This window comes from Bombina bombina, chromosome 2, assembly GCF_027579735.1.
Source record: "Bombina bombina isolate aBomBom1 chromosome 2, aBomBom1.pri, whole genome shotgun sequence".
NCBI classification, from domain to species: domain Eukaryota; kingdom Metazoa; phylum Chordata; class Amphibia; order Anura; family Bombinatoridae; genus Bombina; species Bombina bombina.
This window is the reverse complement of record NC_069500.1, coordinates 622,731,995-622,751,212: the sequence shown is the minus strand read 5'-3', so window position 1 is coordinate 622,751,212 and position 19,218 is coordinate 622,731,995. Positions and strand designations below refer to the sequence as shown.

At 40.6% G+C, this 19,218-nt stretch overlaps 1 protein-coding gene across 1 annotated transcript in view; it reads right to left on the bottom strand.

The window, feature by feature from the left end:
- KDM4C (lysine demethylase 4C) overlaps positions 1 to 7,530 on the bottom strand; it is a 1,488,570-nt gene extending 1,481,040 nt beyond the window's left edge. Inside the window, exons 1-2 of the mRNA XM_053702565.1 lie at positions 7,458 to 7,530; positions 7,197 to 7,351 (exon numbers count right to left, since the gene is read on the bottom strand). Coding sequence (XP_053558540.1) covers positions 7,197 to 7,351; positions 7,458 to 7,485 — 183 coding nt within the window. The 5' untranslated portion in view covers positions 7,486 to 7,530. The remainder of the gene's footprint in view (positions 1 to 7,196; positions 7,352 to 7,457) is intronic.
- Between the last annotated feature and the right edge of the window lie 11,688 nt (positions 7,531 to 19,218).

Genomic DNA, 19,218 nt, shown 5'->3' with positions numbered 1-19,218 from the left:
TGCGGTCCAATGTATACCCCGCACTCCCCACGTGAGCCCTGCTCACACACCGGTCCCTGAAACAAACAGTCACCTCTCCGTAGCTCCGCTGCGGCTCCTACCTGCCTCCGTAACCACCGCTACCCACCAACAGCGTGCCTAGGACCGCTTGAAGATTATTGTGACAAGCAGACCTAGGGGCTGCACTAGAACACTGCTCCAAGTACTCGTATCACCAGGACTCCTGATGCGGAACTGCGCAAGTGAAGCGCGCAAAATCAAGTCCCGCCTATCGTGGGCGGAAACAAACAACAAAACCGGGAAAATAGAAAATGGCATTCTAATGTCATGCACCGGAATCAGCCACAGTTCTTTACACAGTATATCTCCACAGCGTCAGCCAACAACTCCTTGTTTCCACATATAAATAAACAGAGTTATGCCCGTTATGGTACCCGCAGCTGAGCACTAAAATTAACCTCCCAGCGCTTCTGGCTAATGTAAAATGATGCCGGTCTGTCTGGAAAATTTAACAGTGTGAGGGTTGTCATCTGGTTACCTTTGTTAATGACATCCAACATACTAGCATAGGAAGACCCCTATCAGAGCTTATACCCCCAAAATGCAAAAGTATAGTACAGCCATTTTTGAGTAAATGCCTCAAAGCCCCAGAAATAAACAGACTGCACTTACCTCTATGCTGAGGAACAGCATGAAAAACATAATTTATGCTTACCTGATAAATTTATTTCTCTTGTAGTGTATCCAGTCCACGGATCATCCATTACTTGTGGGATATTCTCCTTCCCAACAGGAAGTTGCAAGAGGATCACCCACAGCAGAGATGCTATATAGCTCCTCCCCTCACTGCCATATCCAGTCATTCGACCGAAACAAGCCGAGAAAGGAGAAACCATAGGGTGCAGTGGTGACTAGTTTAATTAAAATTTAGACCTGCCTGAAAAGGACAGGGCAGGCCGTGGACTGGATACACTACAAGAGAAATAAATTTATCAGGTAAGCATAAATTATGTTTTCTCTTCTTGTTAAGTGTATCCAGTCTACGGATCATCCATTACTTGTGGGATACCAATACCAAAGCTGAAGTACATGGATGATGGGAGGGACAAGGCAGGAACTTAAACGGAAGGAACCAATGCCTGTAGGACCTTTCTCCCAAAAACAGCCTCGGAAGAAGCAAAAGTATCAAATTTGTAAAATTTGGAAAAAGTATGAAGGGAAGACCAAGTTGCAGCCTTGCAAATCTGTTCAACAGAGGCCTCATTTTTAAAGGCCCAGGTGGAAGCCACAGCTCTAGTAGAATGAGCTGTAATCCTTTCAGGAGGCTGCTGTCCAGCAGTCTCATAGGCTAAACGGATTATACTCCGAAGCCAAAAAGAAAGAGAGGTTGCAGAGGCCTTCTGACCTCTCCTCTGTCCAGAGTAAACAACAAACAGGTTAGATGTTTGGCGAAAATCTTTAGTAGCCTGTAAGTAAAACTTCAAGGCACGGACTACGTCTAGATTATGCAAAAGACGTTCCTTCTTTGAAGAAGGATTAGGACATAATGATGGAACAACAATCTCTTGATTGATATTCTTGTTAGAAACCACCTTAGGTAAAAACCCAGGTTTTGTACGCAGAACAACTTTATCTGAATGAAAGATCAGATAAGGAGAATCACAATGTAAGGCAGATAACTCCGAGACTCTTCGAGCCGAGGAAATAGCCATCAGAAAAAGAACTTTCCATGAAAGAAGTTTGATATCAATAGAATTAGGGGTTCAAACGGAACCCCTTGAAGAACTTTAAGAACCAAGTTTAAGCTCCATGGAGGAGCAACAGGTTTAAACACAGGCTTAATTCTAACTAAAGCCTGACAAAATGCCTGAACGTCTGGAACTTCTGCCAGACGCTTGTGTAAAAGAATAGACAGAGCAGAAATCTGTCCTTTTAAAGAACTAGCTGATAATCCTTTGTCCAAACCCTCTTGGAGGAAGGACAATATCCTAGGAATCCTAACCCTACTCCATGAGTAATTCTTGGATTCACACCAATGAAGATATTTACGCCATATCTTGTGGTAAATTTTCCTGGTGACAGGCTTTCGTGCCTGTATTAAGGTATCAATTACTGACTCGGAGAAGCCACGCTTTGATAGGATCAAGCGTTCAATCTCCATGCAGTCAGTCTCAGAGAAAGTAGATTCGGATGATTGAAAGGACCTTGTATTAGAAGGTCTTGTCTCAGAGGCAGAGTCCATGGTGGAAAGGATGACATGTCCACTAGGTCTGCATACCAGGTCCTGCGTGGCCACGCAGGCGCTATCAATATCACCGATGCTCTTTCCTGTTTGATTTTGGCAATCAGACGAGGGAGCAGAGGAAACGGTGGAAACACATAAGCCAGGTTGAAGAACCAAGGCGCTGCTAGAGCATCTATCAGTGCCGCTTCTGGGTCCCTGGACCTGGATCCGTAACAAGGAAGCTTGGCGTTCTGGCGAGACGCCATGAGATCCAATTCTGGTTTGCCCCAACGGAGAACCAATTGAGCAAACACCTCCGGATGGAGTTCCCATTCCCCCGGATGAAAAGTCTGACGACTTAGAAAATCCGCCTCCCAGTTCTCTACACCTGGGATATGGATCGCTGACAGGTGGCAAGAGTGAGTCTCTGCCCAGCGAATTATCTTGGAGACTTCTGACATCGCTAGGGAACTCCTGGTTCCCCCTTGATGGTTGATGTAAGCCACAGTCGTGATGTTGTCCGACTGAAATCTGATGAACCTCAGTGTTGCTAGCTGAGGCCAAGCCAGAAGAGCATTGAATATTGCTCTTAACTCCAGAATATTTATTGGGAGGAGTTTCTCCTCCTGAGTCCATGAACCCTGAGCCTTCAGGGAGTTCCAGACTGCACCCCAACCTAGAAGGCTGGCATCTGTTGTTACAATTGTCCAATCTGGTCTGCGAAAGGTCATACCCTTGGACAGATGGGCCCGAGATAACCACCAGAGAAGAGAATCTCTGGTTTCCTGATCCAGATTTAGTAGAGGGGACAAATCTGTGTAATCCCCATTCCACTGACTGAGCATGCATAATTGCAGCGGTCTGAGATGCAGGCGCGCAAATGGCACTATGTCCATCGCCGCTACCATTAAGCCGATTACTTCCATGCACTGAGCCACCGTGGGGCGCGGAATGGAGTGAAGAACACGGCAAGCATTTAGAAGTTTTGATAGAGTCCCTAGGAAGGAAACCCTCGTGAGAGGAGATAGAGAACTCTTTTCTTCGTTCACTTTCCACCCATGCGACCTCAGGAATGCCAGAACTATCTCTGTATGAGATTTGGCAATTTGAAAGCTTAACGCCTGTATCAGGATATCGTCCAGGTAAGGAGCCACCGCTATGCCTCGCGGTCTTAGGACCGCAAGAAGTGAGCCCAGAACCTTTGTAAAAATTCTTGGGGCTGTAGCCAACTCGAATGGAAGAGCTACAAATTGGTAATGCCTGTCTAGAAAAGCAAACCTCAGGAACTGATGGATGATTCTTGTGAATCGGAATGTGAAGGTAGGCATCCTTTAAGTCCACTGTGGTCATGTACTGACCCTCTTGGACCATGGGTAAAATGGTTCGAATAGTTTCCATCTTGAATGACGGAACTCTGAGGAATTTGTTTAGGATCTTTAAATCCAAAATTGGTCTGAAGGTTCCCTCTTTTTTGGGAACCACAAACAGATTTGAATAAAACCCCTGTCCTTGTTCCGTCCGCGGAACTGGATGGATCACTCCCATTACAAGGAGATCTTGTACGCAGCTTAGGAATGCCTCTTTCTTTATCTGGTTTGCAGATAATCTTGAAAGGTGAAATCTCCCTTGTGGAGGAGAAGCTTTGAAGTCCAGAAGATATCCCTGAGATATGATCTCCAACGCCCAGGGATCCTGAACATCTCTTGCCCACGCCTGGGCGAAGAGAGAGAGTCTGCCCCCTACTAGATCCGTTGTCAGATAGGGGGCCGCTCCTTCATGCTGTCTAAGAGGCAGCAGCAGGCTTTCTGGCCTGCTTGCCCTTGTTCCAGGACTGGTTAGGTTTCCAGGCCTGCTTGGATTGAGCAAAAGTTCCCTCTTGTTTTGAAGCAGAGGAAGTTGATGCTGCACCTGCCTTGAAATTTCGAAAGGCACGAAAATTAGACTGTTTGGCCTTTGATTTGGCCCTGTCCTGAGGAAGGGTATGACCCTTACCTCCAGTAATGTCAGCAATAATTTCTTTCAAACCAGGCCCGAATAAGGTCTGCCCCTTGAAAGGAATGTTGAGTAATTTAGACTTTGAAGTCACATCAGCTAACCAGGATTTGAGCCATAGCGCCCTACGCGCCTGGATGGCGAATCCGGAATTCTTAGCCGTTAGTTTAGTCAAATGAACAATGGCATCAGAAACAAATGAGTTAGCTAGCTTAAGAGTTCTAAGCTTGTCAACAATATAAAAAAACATTACTGTGCCTTTAAGAGAAACAAATTTTGACAAAATTTGAAATAACAGTGAAAAAAGGCAGTTACACTAACAAAATGTTTACAGTGTATGTAACAAGTCAGCAGAGCATTGCACCCACTTGCAAATGGATGATTAACCCCTTAATAACAAAAACAGAATAATAAATGACAAAAACGTTTTTTAAACAGTCTACTGTGATTGTTACCCTCCTCAAACACGACTTTGAAGCCTTTTGAGCCCTTCAGAAATGTCCTGTATCATGCAGAGGGAAGCTGAATGTCTCTGTCAGTATTTTTATCTGCACAGAAAAGCACTAAAATAGGCCCTTCCCACTCATATTGCAACAGTGGAAAGCCTGTTACTAGGCAAAAATCAAGCCAGCCATGTGGAAAAAAACTAGGCCCCAATAAGTTTTGTCACCAAACATATATAAAAACGATTAACATGCCAGCAAATGTTTTATATTACACTTTTATAATAGTATGTATCTCTGTTAATAAGCCTGATACCAGTCGCTATCACTGCATTTAAGGCTTAACTTACATTAATCCGGTATCAGCAGCATTTTTCTAGCAAATTCCATCCCTAGAAATATGTTAACTGCACATACCTTATTGCAGGAAAACCTGCACGCCATTCCCCCTCTGAAGTTACCTCACTCCTCAGAATATGTGAGAACGGCAGTGGATCTTAGTTACTTCTGCTAAGATCATAGAAATCACAGGCAGATTCTTCTTCTAATGCTGCCTGAGATGAAACAGTACACTCCGGTACCATTTAAAAATAACAAACTTTTGATTGAAGTTAAAAAACTAACTATAATACACCACTCTCCTCTTACTATGTCCATCTTTGTTGAGAGTTGCAAGAGAATGACTGGATATGGCAGTGAGGGGAGGAGCTATATAGCAGCTCTGCTGTGGGTGATCCTCTTGCAACTTCCTGTTGGGAAGGAGAATATCCCACAAGTAATGGATGATCCGTGGACTGGATACACTTAACAAGAGAAATATTCACAGTGTCAAGAGGTCCACTTCTCCTCCTGAGGTCCTGTGAAAAGAGAAATGTCTTAGGAAAAATTCACTAAGTACATATCCAGGCAGCACCAATATGGGAGGCGTAATTAGACTAAAACCTCACAAGTTCCCCTAAATGGTTCTTCCAGAAGCTGCCGGGTAGTAAAATAGTACACTTTGGCACCATTTAAAAAAAAACAAAAAAACTCTTGATTGCAGAATCTAAACTAACACCTCACTTTAACTCACTCCTATCACTAACACAGGCAAAGAGAATGACTGGGTTGGGGGGGAGGGAGAAGCTATTTATGCAGCTCTGCTGTGGAGCTCTTTGCCTCCTCCTGCTGACCAGGAGGCAATATCCCATAAGTAAGGATGAAATCCGTGGACTCGTCATATCTTGTAAAATAAATAAATATTTTGCTTATTTACGTTGTTTGTGGTCTTGTGGGATATTTATCATGAAAAAAGACTAACAGAGTGCTAAAATGTATGTGTGTTTTCTATATAATTGGTTGGGAATTGCCATTACACACTATGGCCCAGATTACAAGTGACACGCTAATGCGCAGGACACCATGGCAATAACACTGGACCATAATAAAAAATAAAAAAAAGTGTCTGACGCCAGCACCATGAGGCCCACTACTTCCATGCACTGAGCCACAGAAGGTAAATAAACTGTCTAAAGATCTCGACAAGCTGACTGGAGTCTCTGTTTGCGTTGATCTGTTAAATAGACCTTCATAGCTACCGATTCTATGATTACTCCTAAGAAACACATCTTCGTTTAAGGTGTGAGAGAGCTTTTGGCTATGTTGACAATCCAGCCATGCCTGTGAAGAAACCAAAGTAACCTCTCGTGTGAGAAGTTAAAGGTAAAGATTGTGCCTGAACCAAGATATCATCCAGGTAAGGAGCCATTCTCATTCCGTGGATCAGAATCAATGAAAAAAAAGAGTTCCCAGTACCTTGGTAAAGATTCAGAAAGCAGTAGCTAGACCAAAGGGCAGAGAAGTGAATTGGTAATGCCTGTCCAGAAAGGCAAACATTAGGTACCAATTAAGATACGCATCATTCAGGTCTAGACATGAACTGACACTGAAGCACTAAGGAACAAATTGATCTGATGGTTTCCATCTTGAAAGAAAGAACTTTTAAAATGTGTTTAATGTTTTTATATCAATATAGGCCGGAATACACCCTATTTTCTTTGTCTTGAATGCCACTTTCCTTACCCTCTCCTTGACAAGGCAAAGAACTACTGCGAGAGAAGGGAAAGTAGGAGGTATATATTAAAGCACTTTAATTACATGTTGGCCAGGTAATGTAATTCCCAGGAGTAAGGTTGTGTGGACTCTCACTACCATTAGAAAGAAAATGTAACTTTATTTTTGCATTTCATATGGTGGAATTTTTTCATATTATGATATTTATGCAAACTTATTTTCTATATGCGTAGTCTGCTGAAACAAAATGAGATATAATTTGTGTACCTCACAGAAAAAAAAGTTAAAATGTATGTGTAAATGTAATTAGAGCCAAACAACTAAAAACACCTCAAGCACAGGAGTGTGAAAATATCTCAGCAGTGAAAGGGTTTAAGTTTCCATTATTCAGCCTGTAAATTGGCCTACTCTCTCAGTGGTGAGTTAACTCCTATTGTGAGGAAATAACATCTGGAATCTGTGACTTTACTACAAAAATATTTTACCTTTGCCAGTCCAGATCGATGAGCACCTTTAGACTCCATATACACTAAATATTTGTTGAAATCTTTAAATTCTTCAATGGTCGGCCTAAAGGTCATTATCTTGCATGTTGGGTTCAAAATTTCTGGGTCTGTTGTAGCCATTTTGAACGTTCTTTCTGGAGGGGGGAAAAAAAAGGTCACTAGAAGACATATATCAGTCTATAACACAGGTTTTCAAACCTGTCCTCAGGCCTCCCCAACAGGCCAGGTTTTCAGGATTACCTTGGATGAGAGCAGGTAAAATAACCATGTTGTTTACTAATCAGCTGATTATTTCACCTGTGCTCCAGTTCAGATATCTTCAAAATGTGGCCTGCTAGGGAGACCTGAGAGCTTCAGCAATTCCTCTTTGGAAACCTAAGATTGTACAGTATACAAAGAATTTTAGGAAAAGAACACTACGCCATAAACCTTCATTTTCTTAATCTATGACTTGACATCTTTATAATTATACAAACAATGGACGTTATACCAGCTAATGAACCTCTATTTATCAGTAAACAGGATTCACTAAAATGAGGATGAACAGCCTATGCGAATAAGGTCCACATCAGATTTTTTTTCTCATTTGCAGAAACAGAGAACACATAGTTTCACATACTTACATATATTGGAAAAGACTGGAAAATGTAAACAAATTGGAAAGGTTTTATTTTAATTATCTTGCATCGGAAACACTAGCAAAATACAAAGAAGTAAGATAGATCAAATGACAAAGATTTGCATAACACAGGTATGTTAAAAAATAAACAAATAAGGAAAAAAAGGCAACAAACATTCCATGATGGTGTAGAATAATTCTTATTCAGCTGGGTACAGCAAGTAAAAGGCTGGAAGATAGGCTAATAGAAAAATAAGATGAGCACTTGTCCAAACTTATATCAGGGCTGTGAAATCAGAACACAAAAACTCTGACTCCTCTTTTTTTTTTTTTTTTTTTTTTTTTTTTTTACTCTGACTCCTTAATAATGGGCCATTTTTAGGGGGTGCTCATTTGCCCCATTTTTACCTTTTTATATTAAAGTGATTATGTCGTTTTTAGAGCACAGACAGCCTTAAAAAGATATGGTGATGTTTATTCTTCCAGTATCATTTTACTAATCTGGTGATTTTATTGGTTCATTTTTTTATTTTGCTGATATAGTTATGAATGTTAGATTATTTACTATATTGTTAAATATTTTGCTTATTTATGTAGTTTGTGGTCTTGGGGGATACCTACCATAAAAAAATCTCAGACTAACAGAGTGCTAAAATCAATCAGAATCAATATTCTTGACAATCTGTGGGGTCTAAAAGCCATTATGATCACAATATTGTATTAAACTGCAAAATCACAACACTTTTAGATTCTTGACCTCTTGTAAATCATTTTTATAGAAAAAAAACGGGCAGAATCAGATCTAAATAACTCCTAACTGTCTGATGGAACAAGAAAGCTTTCAGACAGATTTTCTCCCCGGCTATACATAGAAGAGACTAAATCAGCAAAGCAATGTGACCTGTTGTGTCTCCTGCTAATGAAGCCTTAAAATAGATGTCATCCAGATACAGAATATCCAACTCTCTAGGAATTTGATTCTAGTTAGTAGCCCGAACTTTAATGAGGCTGCAGAAAAAACAAAATGCAGAACATACACTGTATATGAAACTTATGCACAGAAAATTTTAGAAAATAAAAAATATACTGATGAATTGCAACACAGGAAGGTTTTTGGCTCTCTTGAATAAACTGACGCCAGGCTAATAAGGACAAAATGAAGCAACTCTATCTCAAAATGAAACAGCTTTAATAAATTGCTGTCTCACATCAAGAATTGGATTAAATGGACCCTCCTTAATTAGAATTGTAAACAAAATGGAATATTTCCTGTAGCACCACCTCACAGAAGAAAAACTAAATCTAGAAAACTTTGAAGTGCATCCCAGAAAACCTTTCCTTACTACATTTGCCCTGGGATCGAAACGATATCAATATTATGCTTATAAAATGTATTTTATGGTAAAGCCCTAATGGGGTTTCCACCCAATCTTCTATGGGGTAGCTCTCTGTCAGGGAATATGCATCCAGTTTAATATTTTATATGCGAACCTGCCCCGCAAAGGCTCCGGAGCAGCTTTCGCTGCTTCGTACATGGAGCCCTTTGAGTTCATGGGATTTGCATCCAATTTATTGTGAGAGAGCTGCACAGATCATGAGTGCAGTCACATGACATAATCACTGACAGTATATATTACATGGCATATGACATTAAAAAGTAATATATTGCACAATTTTGAACAAATATGCCCACAAGTGCTGTTTTTTCTGGACCTGTATAGCACATGCAAGAATAATAAATTCATAAAAACCTATCCTGTCTAGGCTGTGACACAAAATGGCAGGGGGCTGCAGCTCAATTTTAAAAAGTATTTTTACATATGAGAGAGTACGACTTTATATTTTAAATGTGGTATACAATTAATGACAAATTAAAAGCTTTGTTGATTGGTCTCTGAATTACATCACCAAATAATGTTTTTCATACGGATGATAGAATGCTAGTGACTGCAATAAGTTATCTTTCTACCAACCAGAGCAGACGTTTACCTCAAAGGTTATAGGTCATATCATCATGAAAATGCTCTATCAAAAGCTAAGAAAGCCCATTTAAAAGGGGAATGATCTCTAATAGCTTAAACTTATGTAGGATCAAATTGTCATTTACTAGCATTTGATTTACAGCACAGCAGTAAGGAAAACTCAGATTAGTTGTTCACTGTTTGATAAACAGTGGTGAATAATAGCATACATCTAAACAGAGTTGCTAAAGACTTTAGACACAATGTAAAAAAAGTAGAGGTGGAAGAGGACATCCCAGACTAGTAACAATCCTTATTGGTATGGGAAAGGACTTTCCAAGTCACCATCACATGATTTGTAAAAGGAGGCTGTAAACGTCTTTTACTATAATTTTACATTGTCACTCTAACCGGAAGGATTACATTACAACCTCAGGGCAATCCCAGTCTGCTTGAATGATCACTTATTTATTAAGGCTAGAAGCATGACTTGTTCAAGTACACATACTCAATAAATGATCAGTAAACTCCAAAAAATGTCAACTATGCATACGAAAGAGCACAATTAAACAAGTTAATAATATTTTCTTTTAATGAAATGAAATGATGTATTTCTTTTTTGTTCCTGTACATATTACAATCACAGAGATCTCACCTTCACAGAGACAGAGTGATGTTTGTAGTGACTATCCTAGAGGTGTTTAACCTTATTTATGACTATACTAACTTGCACAATTTTAGGGATTGCCAGTGTCCCATATTACAACTAACCAGCAGCACTCCTTCTATATTGAGCAAGGGACTCACCTACACTAAGGTTACATGTTTATCTAGTCAGTTATAACCAGCCATTCCATGTTTCTAAAGCAGGGACCAGAGTCCCATTTAGTTTTAACTATTTGTTTAGTAAATTCTACTTTCTCTACAAAGTGAACAGTAAAAAAATTAGTGGTGGAAAAAAGGAGTTATCCCTACACTATAGAAACTTTAAAAATAAATAGTTTTAAACAAAACAATTAATAAAAGCCCTAAACTGCATACTGGCAGACTGTCTGCCAGTATCTAAGATGGTGGTGACCTTAAATGCTAAAAGATTAACCCCTTCACTGCCAGGAATTTCACATTTTGGTGCGCAGCTGTAATTAGCGGCCTTCTAATTACCAAAAAACATTGGCAAAGCCATGCATGTCTGTTGTTTCTAAACAAAGGGGACGACAGAAAAGCTTTTACAGTTAAAGGGACAGTATACACTCATTTTCATATAACTGCATGTAATAGACACTACTATAAAGAATAAGATGCACAGATACTGCTATAAAAATCCAGTATAAAATGGTTTAAAAACGTACTTAGAAGCTTTCAGTTTAGCTCTGTTGAAAAGGTAGCTGGAAAGCCCACTGCAAGTGGGAAATAAGACAATCCCCCCCTCCCCCTTCTTTTGCATATGAAAAGACCCTTTACACAAACAGGAGCAAGCTGGAGAAGGTAGCTGACGGTATTCAAATAAAACTTTGGGGCTTGGTCAGGAGTCTGAAAATCAGAGCAATGTTCTTTAACCCCTTAATGACCACAGCACTTTTCCATTTTCTGTCCGTTTGGGACCAAGGCTATTTTTACATTTTTGCGGTGTTTGTGTTTAGCTGTAATTTTCATCTTACTCATTTACTGTACCCACACATATTATATACCGTTTTTCTCGCCATTAAATGGACTTTCTAAAGATACCATTATTTTCATCATATCTTAGAATTTACTATAAAAAAAATTATAAAATATGAGGAAAAAATTGAAAAAAACACACTTTTTCTAACTTTGACCCCCAAAATCTGTTACACATCTACAACCACCAAAAAACACCCGTGCTAAATAGTTTCTAAATTTTGTCCTGAGTTTAGAAATACCCAATGTTTACATCTTCTTTGCTTTTTTTGTAAGTTATAGGGCCATAAATACAAGTTGCACTTTGCTATTTCCAAACCATTATTTTTCAAAATTAGCGCTAGTTACATTAGAACACTAATATCTTTCAGGAATCTCTGAATATCCATTGACATGTATATAATTTTTTTTAGTAGACATCCCAAAGTATTGATCTAGGCCCATTTTGGTATATTTCATGCCACCATTTCACCGCCAAATGCGATTAAATACAAAAAATCGTTCACTTTTTTACAAATTTTTTCACAAACTTTTGGTTTCTCACTGAAATTATTTACAAACAGCTTGTGCAATTATGGCTTAAATGGTTGTAAATTCTTCTCTGGGATCCCCTTTGTTCAGAAATAGCAGACATATATGGCTTTGGCGTTGCTTTTTAGTAATTAGAAGGCTGCTAAATGCCACTGCGCACTACACGTGTATTATGCCCAGCAGTGAAGGGGTTAATTATGGAGCATGTAGGGAGCTTCTAGGGTTAATTTTAGATTTAGTGTAGTGTAGTAGACAACCCCAAGTATTGATCTAGGCCCATTTTGGTATATTTCATGCCACCATTTCACCGCCAAATGCGATCAAATTAAAAAAAACATTAAATTTTTCACAATTTTAGGTTTCTCACTGAAATCATTTACAAACAGCTTGTGCAATTATGGCACAAATGGTTGTAAATGCTTTTCTGGGATCCCCTTTGTTCAGAAATAGCAGACATATATGGCTTTGGCGTTGCTTTTTGGTAATTAGAAGGCCGCCAAATGCCGCTGCATTTCACACGTGTATTATGGCTAGCAGTGAAGGGGTTAATTATGTAGCTTGTAGGGAGCTTGCAGGGTTAATTTTAGCTTTAGTGTAGAGCTCAGCCTCCCACCTGAAACATGAGACCCCCTGATCTCTCCCAAACAGCTCTCTTCCCTCCCCCACCCCCCAATTGTCCCCGCCATCTTAAGTACTGGCAGAAACTCTGCCAGTACTAAAATAAAAGCTATATTTGGGGGGGGGGGGGTTTTTAGCATATTTACATATGCTGCTGTGTAGGATCCCCCCTTAGCCCCCAGCCTTACTGATCCCCCACCAAAGAGCTCTCTAACCCTCCCCCTCTGCCTTAATGGGCGCCATCTTGGGTACTGGCAGCTGTCTGCCAGTACCCAGTTTAGTGAATAATGTGCCTTTTTTTAAAAATAAAAACCCTTTTCTGCAGTGTAGCTTCCCCCCCCCCCCCAAGATCAACCCCCCACCCCTTCCACATCTCTTAGCTGTTATTTACAGCTTTCAAAAAGTTAATTGAAGTACTTTTTAAACTTGATTTTTCTGTAGTGTAGCGGTTCCCTCCCGCTCCCGCCCCGTGCACGCGCCCGCCCGCCGCCCCCCGTGCACGCGCGCGCTCCCGTGCGCGCTCCCGCTTCTCCCGCCCCCGATCCCGCCCCCCTCCACTCCACTCCACTGGGCACATCGATGGCCGCCCACCCGCCTCCCACGTAAGCTCCCACCCACCAACGATACCGGCCACCGATGTCCGGTGCAGAGAGGGCCACAGAGTGGCTCTCTCTGCATCGGATGGCCAAGGGGGGTTATTGCAGGATGCCTCCATATCGAGGCATCACTGCAATAACCGGAAAGCAGCTGGAAGCGAGCAGGATCGCTTCCAGCTGCTTTCCACACCGAGGACGTGCAGGGTACGTTCTCAGGCATTAACTGCCTTTTTTTTGAGGACGTACCCTGCACGTCCTCGGTCGTTAAGGGGTTAAAAATAAGCAAAATTATACATTAAAAAAAAAAACTTTAAAATAGATCATCTACAAAACATTTATGCAAAGAAAAAATTAGTGTATAATGGCCGTTTAATGACAGAATGTCCACAGCACCTTTAGAGTTAAACTTTCTTTTATTCAGACATCTATAAAATCAGTGACGTTTTGGGGAATGTCCCCTTAGTCATGCTATACTTTGCTATACACTGTATCCCTGTTTTTAAACCTTAGATTTTCACGCCAGTTACACTTCTGTTGTACTCTGGTTCCCTCAAGTGGTCATCTCAACATTTTACATGCACACTGTGTAGCAAACAATTAAATATAAATATTAAATATAGTGGCAATGACAGATTATGGAAAAGCGTACAACATTTTGCTCAATTAGTTACATTCATATTGATATATATTTCTCCCTAAGGGCCTAATTAATTAATTAAAATTATAATAGAAGGTAACTTTTTTATGTTCATGAGTTAAATACTATATAACCTACTTTATACTCCTAACTGGTAAGTACATAACCAAACCACAGAACAGGCAGTGCTCAGGATACCACTCTCACCAATAGAATGATTGCACCAGTCTGATCAGCCATCTTCACGCCGTATACTGCAGCACGCTTGTATTCCTCTGCTCTCTGATCACTAATCCTCCGCTGATGATGTCATCCACCTGTGCCACTCACGAGCGCTCCATCCAACGCTCCACAGCAAAAACACACCGACCAACAAGCACAGGAAGGCACCCGGTCTCCAACTCTCCCAAAGGACCTCAGCAAAAAGGAAACATCAAATTCGATATCCAAAAACAGCAGCCAGATGATCCGGTAAAAGCAAAACTGTCTTTATTTGACATCAAACATGTGAATACAGGCTATATGTCAAACATGTTTCGTGTAGAAATACTGAATTAACTTTATCAATAGCAGGTTGTCATTGATAAAGTTAATTCAGTATTTCTATACGAAACATGTTTGACATACAGCCTGTATTCACATGTTTGATGTCAAATAAAGACAGTTTTACTTTTACCAGATCGTCTGGCTGCTGTTTTTGGATATCGAGTTTGCTGTTTCCTTTTTGCTGAGGTCCTTTGGGAGAGTTGGAGACCGGGTGCCTTCCTGTGCTTGTTGGTCTGGTAAGTACATACCCTGTTAAATTCTTAAGGTGACTTCTCTTATGTAAAAGACTAACGCCTAGTTCTGCGTTAGCCTTAAAAAGCAGCGTTAAGGGGTCCTAACGCTGCTTTTTAATGCCCGCTGGTATTACGAGTATGGCAGGTACAGGTGTACCGCTCACTTTTCTTCTGCGACTTTTGACTACCGCAAATCCCCTTACGTCAATTGCGTATCCTATCTTTTTAATGGGATTTGCCTAACGCCGGTATTACGAGTCTTGGAAGAAGTGAGTGGTAAAGCCTCTACCTCCAAGACTCCTACCACATAAAAAAGTCAGTAGTTAAGAGTTTTATGGGCCAATGCCGGAACATAAAGCTCTTAACTACAGTGCTACAAAGTACACTAACGCCCATAAACTACCTATGAACCCCTAAACCGAAGCCCCCCCACATCGCAAACCCTATAATAACATTATTTAACCCCTAATCTGCCGACCGGACACCTCCGCCACCTACATTATAGCTATGAACCCCTAATCTGATTCCCCTAACATCACCGACACCTATATTATATTTATTAACCCCTAATCTGCCCCCCCCAACCTCGCCGCCACCTACCTACAATTATTAACCCCTAATCTGCTGACCGGACATCGCCGCCACCTACGTTATACTTATGAACCCCTAATCTGCTGCCCCTAACATCGCCGACACCTATATTATATTTATTACCCCCTAATCTGCCCCCCCAACGGCACCGCCACCTACCTACACTTATTAACCCCTAATCAGCTGACCGGACATCGCCGCCCCTATAATAAATGTATTAACCCCTAAACCGCCGCACTCCCGCCTCGCAAACACTATAATATATTTTATTAACCCCTAATCTGCCCTCCCTAACATCACCGCCACCTACCTACAATTATTGACCCCTAATCTGCCGCCCTCAACGTCGCCGCTACTATAATAAAGTTATTAACCCCTAAACCTAAGTCTAACCCTAACACCCCCCTAACTTAAATATAATTTAAAGAAATCTAAATAAATTTACTATAATTAAATAAATTATTCCTATTTAAAAATAAATACTTACCTATAAAATAAACCATAAGATAGCTACAATATAACTAATAATTACATTGTAGCTATTTTAGGATTTATATTTATTTTACAGGCAACTTTGTATTTATTTTAACTAGGTACAATAGCTATTAAATAGTTAATAACTATTTAATAGCTACCTAGTTAAAATAATTACAAAATTACCTGTAAAATAAATCCTAACCTAAGTTACAAATACACCTAACACTACACTATCAATAAATTAATTAAATAAATTACCTACAATGATCTAAACTAAAATACAATTAAATAAACTAAACTATATTACAAAAAACAAATAAACACTAAATTACAAAAAATAAAAAAATATTACAAGAATTTTAATCTAATTACACCTAATCTAAGCCCCCTAATAAAATAAAAAAGGCCCCCAAAATAATAAAATTCCCTACCCTATACTAAATTACAAAAGTAATCACCTCTTTTACCAGCCCTTAAAAGGGCTTTTTGCGGGGCATTGCCCCAAAGTAATCAGCTCTTTTACCTGTAAAATAAAAGACCCCCCCCCCACATTACAACCCACCACCCACACACCCCTACTCTAAAACCCACCCGATCCCCCCTTAAAAAAACCTAACACTACCCCATTGAAGATCACCCTACCTTGAGCCGTGTTCACCCAGCCGGGCACCGATGGGCCAGAAGAGGACATCCGGAGCAGCAGAAGTCTTCATCCGATCGGGGCAGAAGAGGTCCTCCATCCAGCAGAAGTCTTCATCCAAGTGGCATCTTCTAGCTTCATCCATCCGGCGCGGAGCAGTTCCATATTCAAGACATCCAACGCGGAGCATCCTTTTCTTCCCGACTAACAACGAATTAAGGTTCCTTTAAATGACGTCATCCAAGATGGTGTCCCTCGAATTACGATTGGCTGATAGGATTCTATCAGCCAATCGGAATTAAGGTAGGAAAAATTTGATTGAAGTTAAATCCGATTGGCTGATTGGATCAGCCAATAGAATTGATCTCGCATAAAAAAGGACATGGAATATTATTAAAATCAAAAGTAACAAGTTAAATCGAAATCTCTTTTGAGTCCCTTTGGGATCAAAGTTTCAAGCTTGTGGATCCACCACATTTCCTTTCATTTTAATAATATATCCCTGTCCATGCCATTCCTGAGCACATTAATTTGTTCAATAACTTGCCTTCTCAACTGGCTAATGCCATGACCTTTTTCCAGGAAGTGCTTGGACAGGGGGGCTTCCAAATTCTTACGTCTTATATTAGAACGGTGCTGGCTCATACGTTCCCTCACCTTTTTTGTGGTCTCATCTAGGTATACCAGGGAACATGGGCATTTGATGAGGTATACCACATACAGGGGGGCAAAAAAGTATTTAGTCAGCCACCAATTGTGCAAGTTCTCCCACTTAAGAAGATGAGAGAGGCCTGTAATTTTCATCATAGGTATACCTCAACTATGAGAGACAAAATGTGGAAACAAATCCAGACAATCACATTGTCTGATTTGGAAAGAATTTATTTGCATATTATGGTGGAAAATAAGTATTTGTTCACCTACAAACAAGCAAGATTTCTAGCTCTCACAGACCTGTATCTTCTTCTTTAAGAGGCTCATCTATCCTCCACTCATTATCTGTATTAATGGCACCTGTTTGAACTTGGTATCAGTATAAAGACACCTGTCCACAACCTCAAACAGTCACACTCCAAATTCGACTATGGTGAAGACCAAAGAGCTGTCGAAGGACACCAGAAACAAAATTGTAGACCTGCACCAGGCTGGGAAGACAATCTGCAATAGGCAAGCAGCTTGGTGTGAAGAAATCAACTGTGGGAGCAATAATTAGAAAATGGAAGACATACAAGACCACTGATAATCTCCCCCGATCTGGGGCTCCACGCTAGATCTCACCCCGTGGGGTCAAAATGATCACAAGAACAGTGAGCAAATATCCCAGAACCACACGGGGGGACCTAGTGAATGACCTGCAGAGAGCTGGGACCAAAGTAACAAAGGCTACCATCAGTAACACACTACGCCGCCAGGGACTCAGATCCTGCAGTGCCAGACGTGTCCCCCTGCTTAAGCCAGTACATGTCCGGGCCCGTCTGAAGTATGCTAGAGAGCATTTGGATGATACAGAAGCGGATTGGGAGAATGTCATATGGTCAGATGAAACCAAAGTAGAACTGTTTGGTAGAAACACAACTCGTCGTGTTTGGAGGAGAGAGAATGCCGAGTTGCAACCAGAGAACACCATACCTACTGTGAAGCATGGGGGTGGCAACATCATGCTTTGGGGCTGTTTCTCTGCAAAGGGAACAGGACGACTGATCCATGTACATGAAAGAATGAATGGGGCCATGTATCGTGAGATTTTGAGTGCAAACCTCCTTCCACCAGCAAGGGCATTGAAGATGAAACGTGGCTGGGTCTTTCAGCATGACAATGATCCCAAACACACCGCCCGGGCAATGAAGGAGTGGTTTCGTAAGAAGGATTTCAAGGTCCTGGAGTAGCCTAGCCAGTCTCCAGATCTCAACCCCATAGAAAATCTTTGGAGGGAGTTGAAAGTCCGTGTTGCCCAGCGACAGTGCCAAAACATCACTGCTCTAGAGGAGATCTGCATGCAGGAATAGGCCAACATACCAGCAACAGTGTGTGACAACCTTGTGAAGACTTACAGAAAACGTTTGACCTCTGTCATTGCCAACAAAGGATATATAACAAAGTATTGAGATGAACTTTTGATGTTGACCAAATACTTATTTTCCACCATAATTTGCAAATAAATTCTTTCAAAATCAGACAGACAATGTGATTGTCTGGATTTGTTTCCACATTTTGTCTCTCATAGTTGAGGTATACCTATGATGAAAATTACAGGCCTCTCTCATCTTCTTAAGTGGGAGAGCTTGCACAATTGGTGGCTGACTAAATACTTTTTTGCCCCACTGTATGTTGTTTCACAGGTGTAATACCCATTTATATCATACTTTTTACCACTATGGGGGTGAAAGAAATGAGGTCCCTTGATAACTGAACTGCAACTCATACAATTTAAACAAGGGTAGCTACCGCTCTGTTTAGTGCCCACCAATGTTTGTTTGAAACCCTTACTAGGTCCTATATCAGTCCTCACTAATTGGTCCTCAATATTTTTTACTCTCCTATATGCCATAAGAGGGGGCTCCTGTAGTAGTGTTACCTGTTGGTTGCACTCCCTTAATACATGCCAATTCTTATTTATGATCTTTGATATTTCTCCACTAAGTGGGCTGTATTGGGACACAAAGACCATTCTATGTTCTTTGTCCTGTTTGTTATTTTTTTTAACTGGATTTTTTATGCCTTCCCTTTTTTTTCTTTAATAGGCTGGGGTGATACCCTCTGTCTAGAAATGTTTTTGTCATTTCCTTCATCCTGAATTCAGAGTCTGTTTCCCTGCTTACTATACTTTTTACACTAAGAAGCTGACTTTTAGGTAATTAATTGATCAATTTCTTAGGGTGGAAACTATTATATT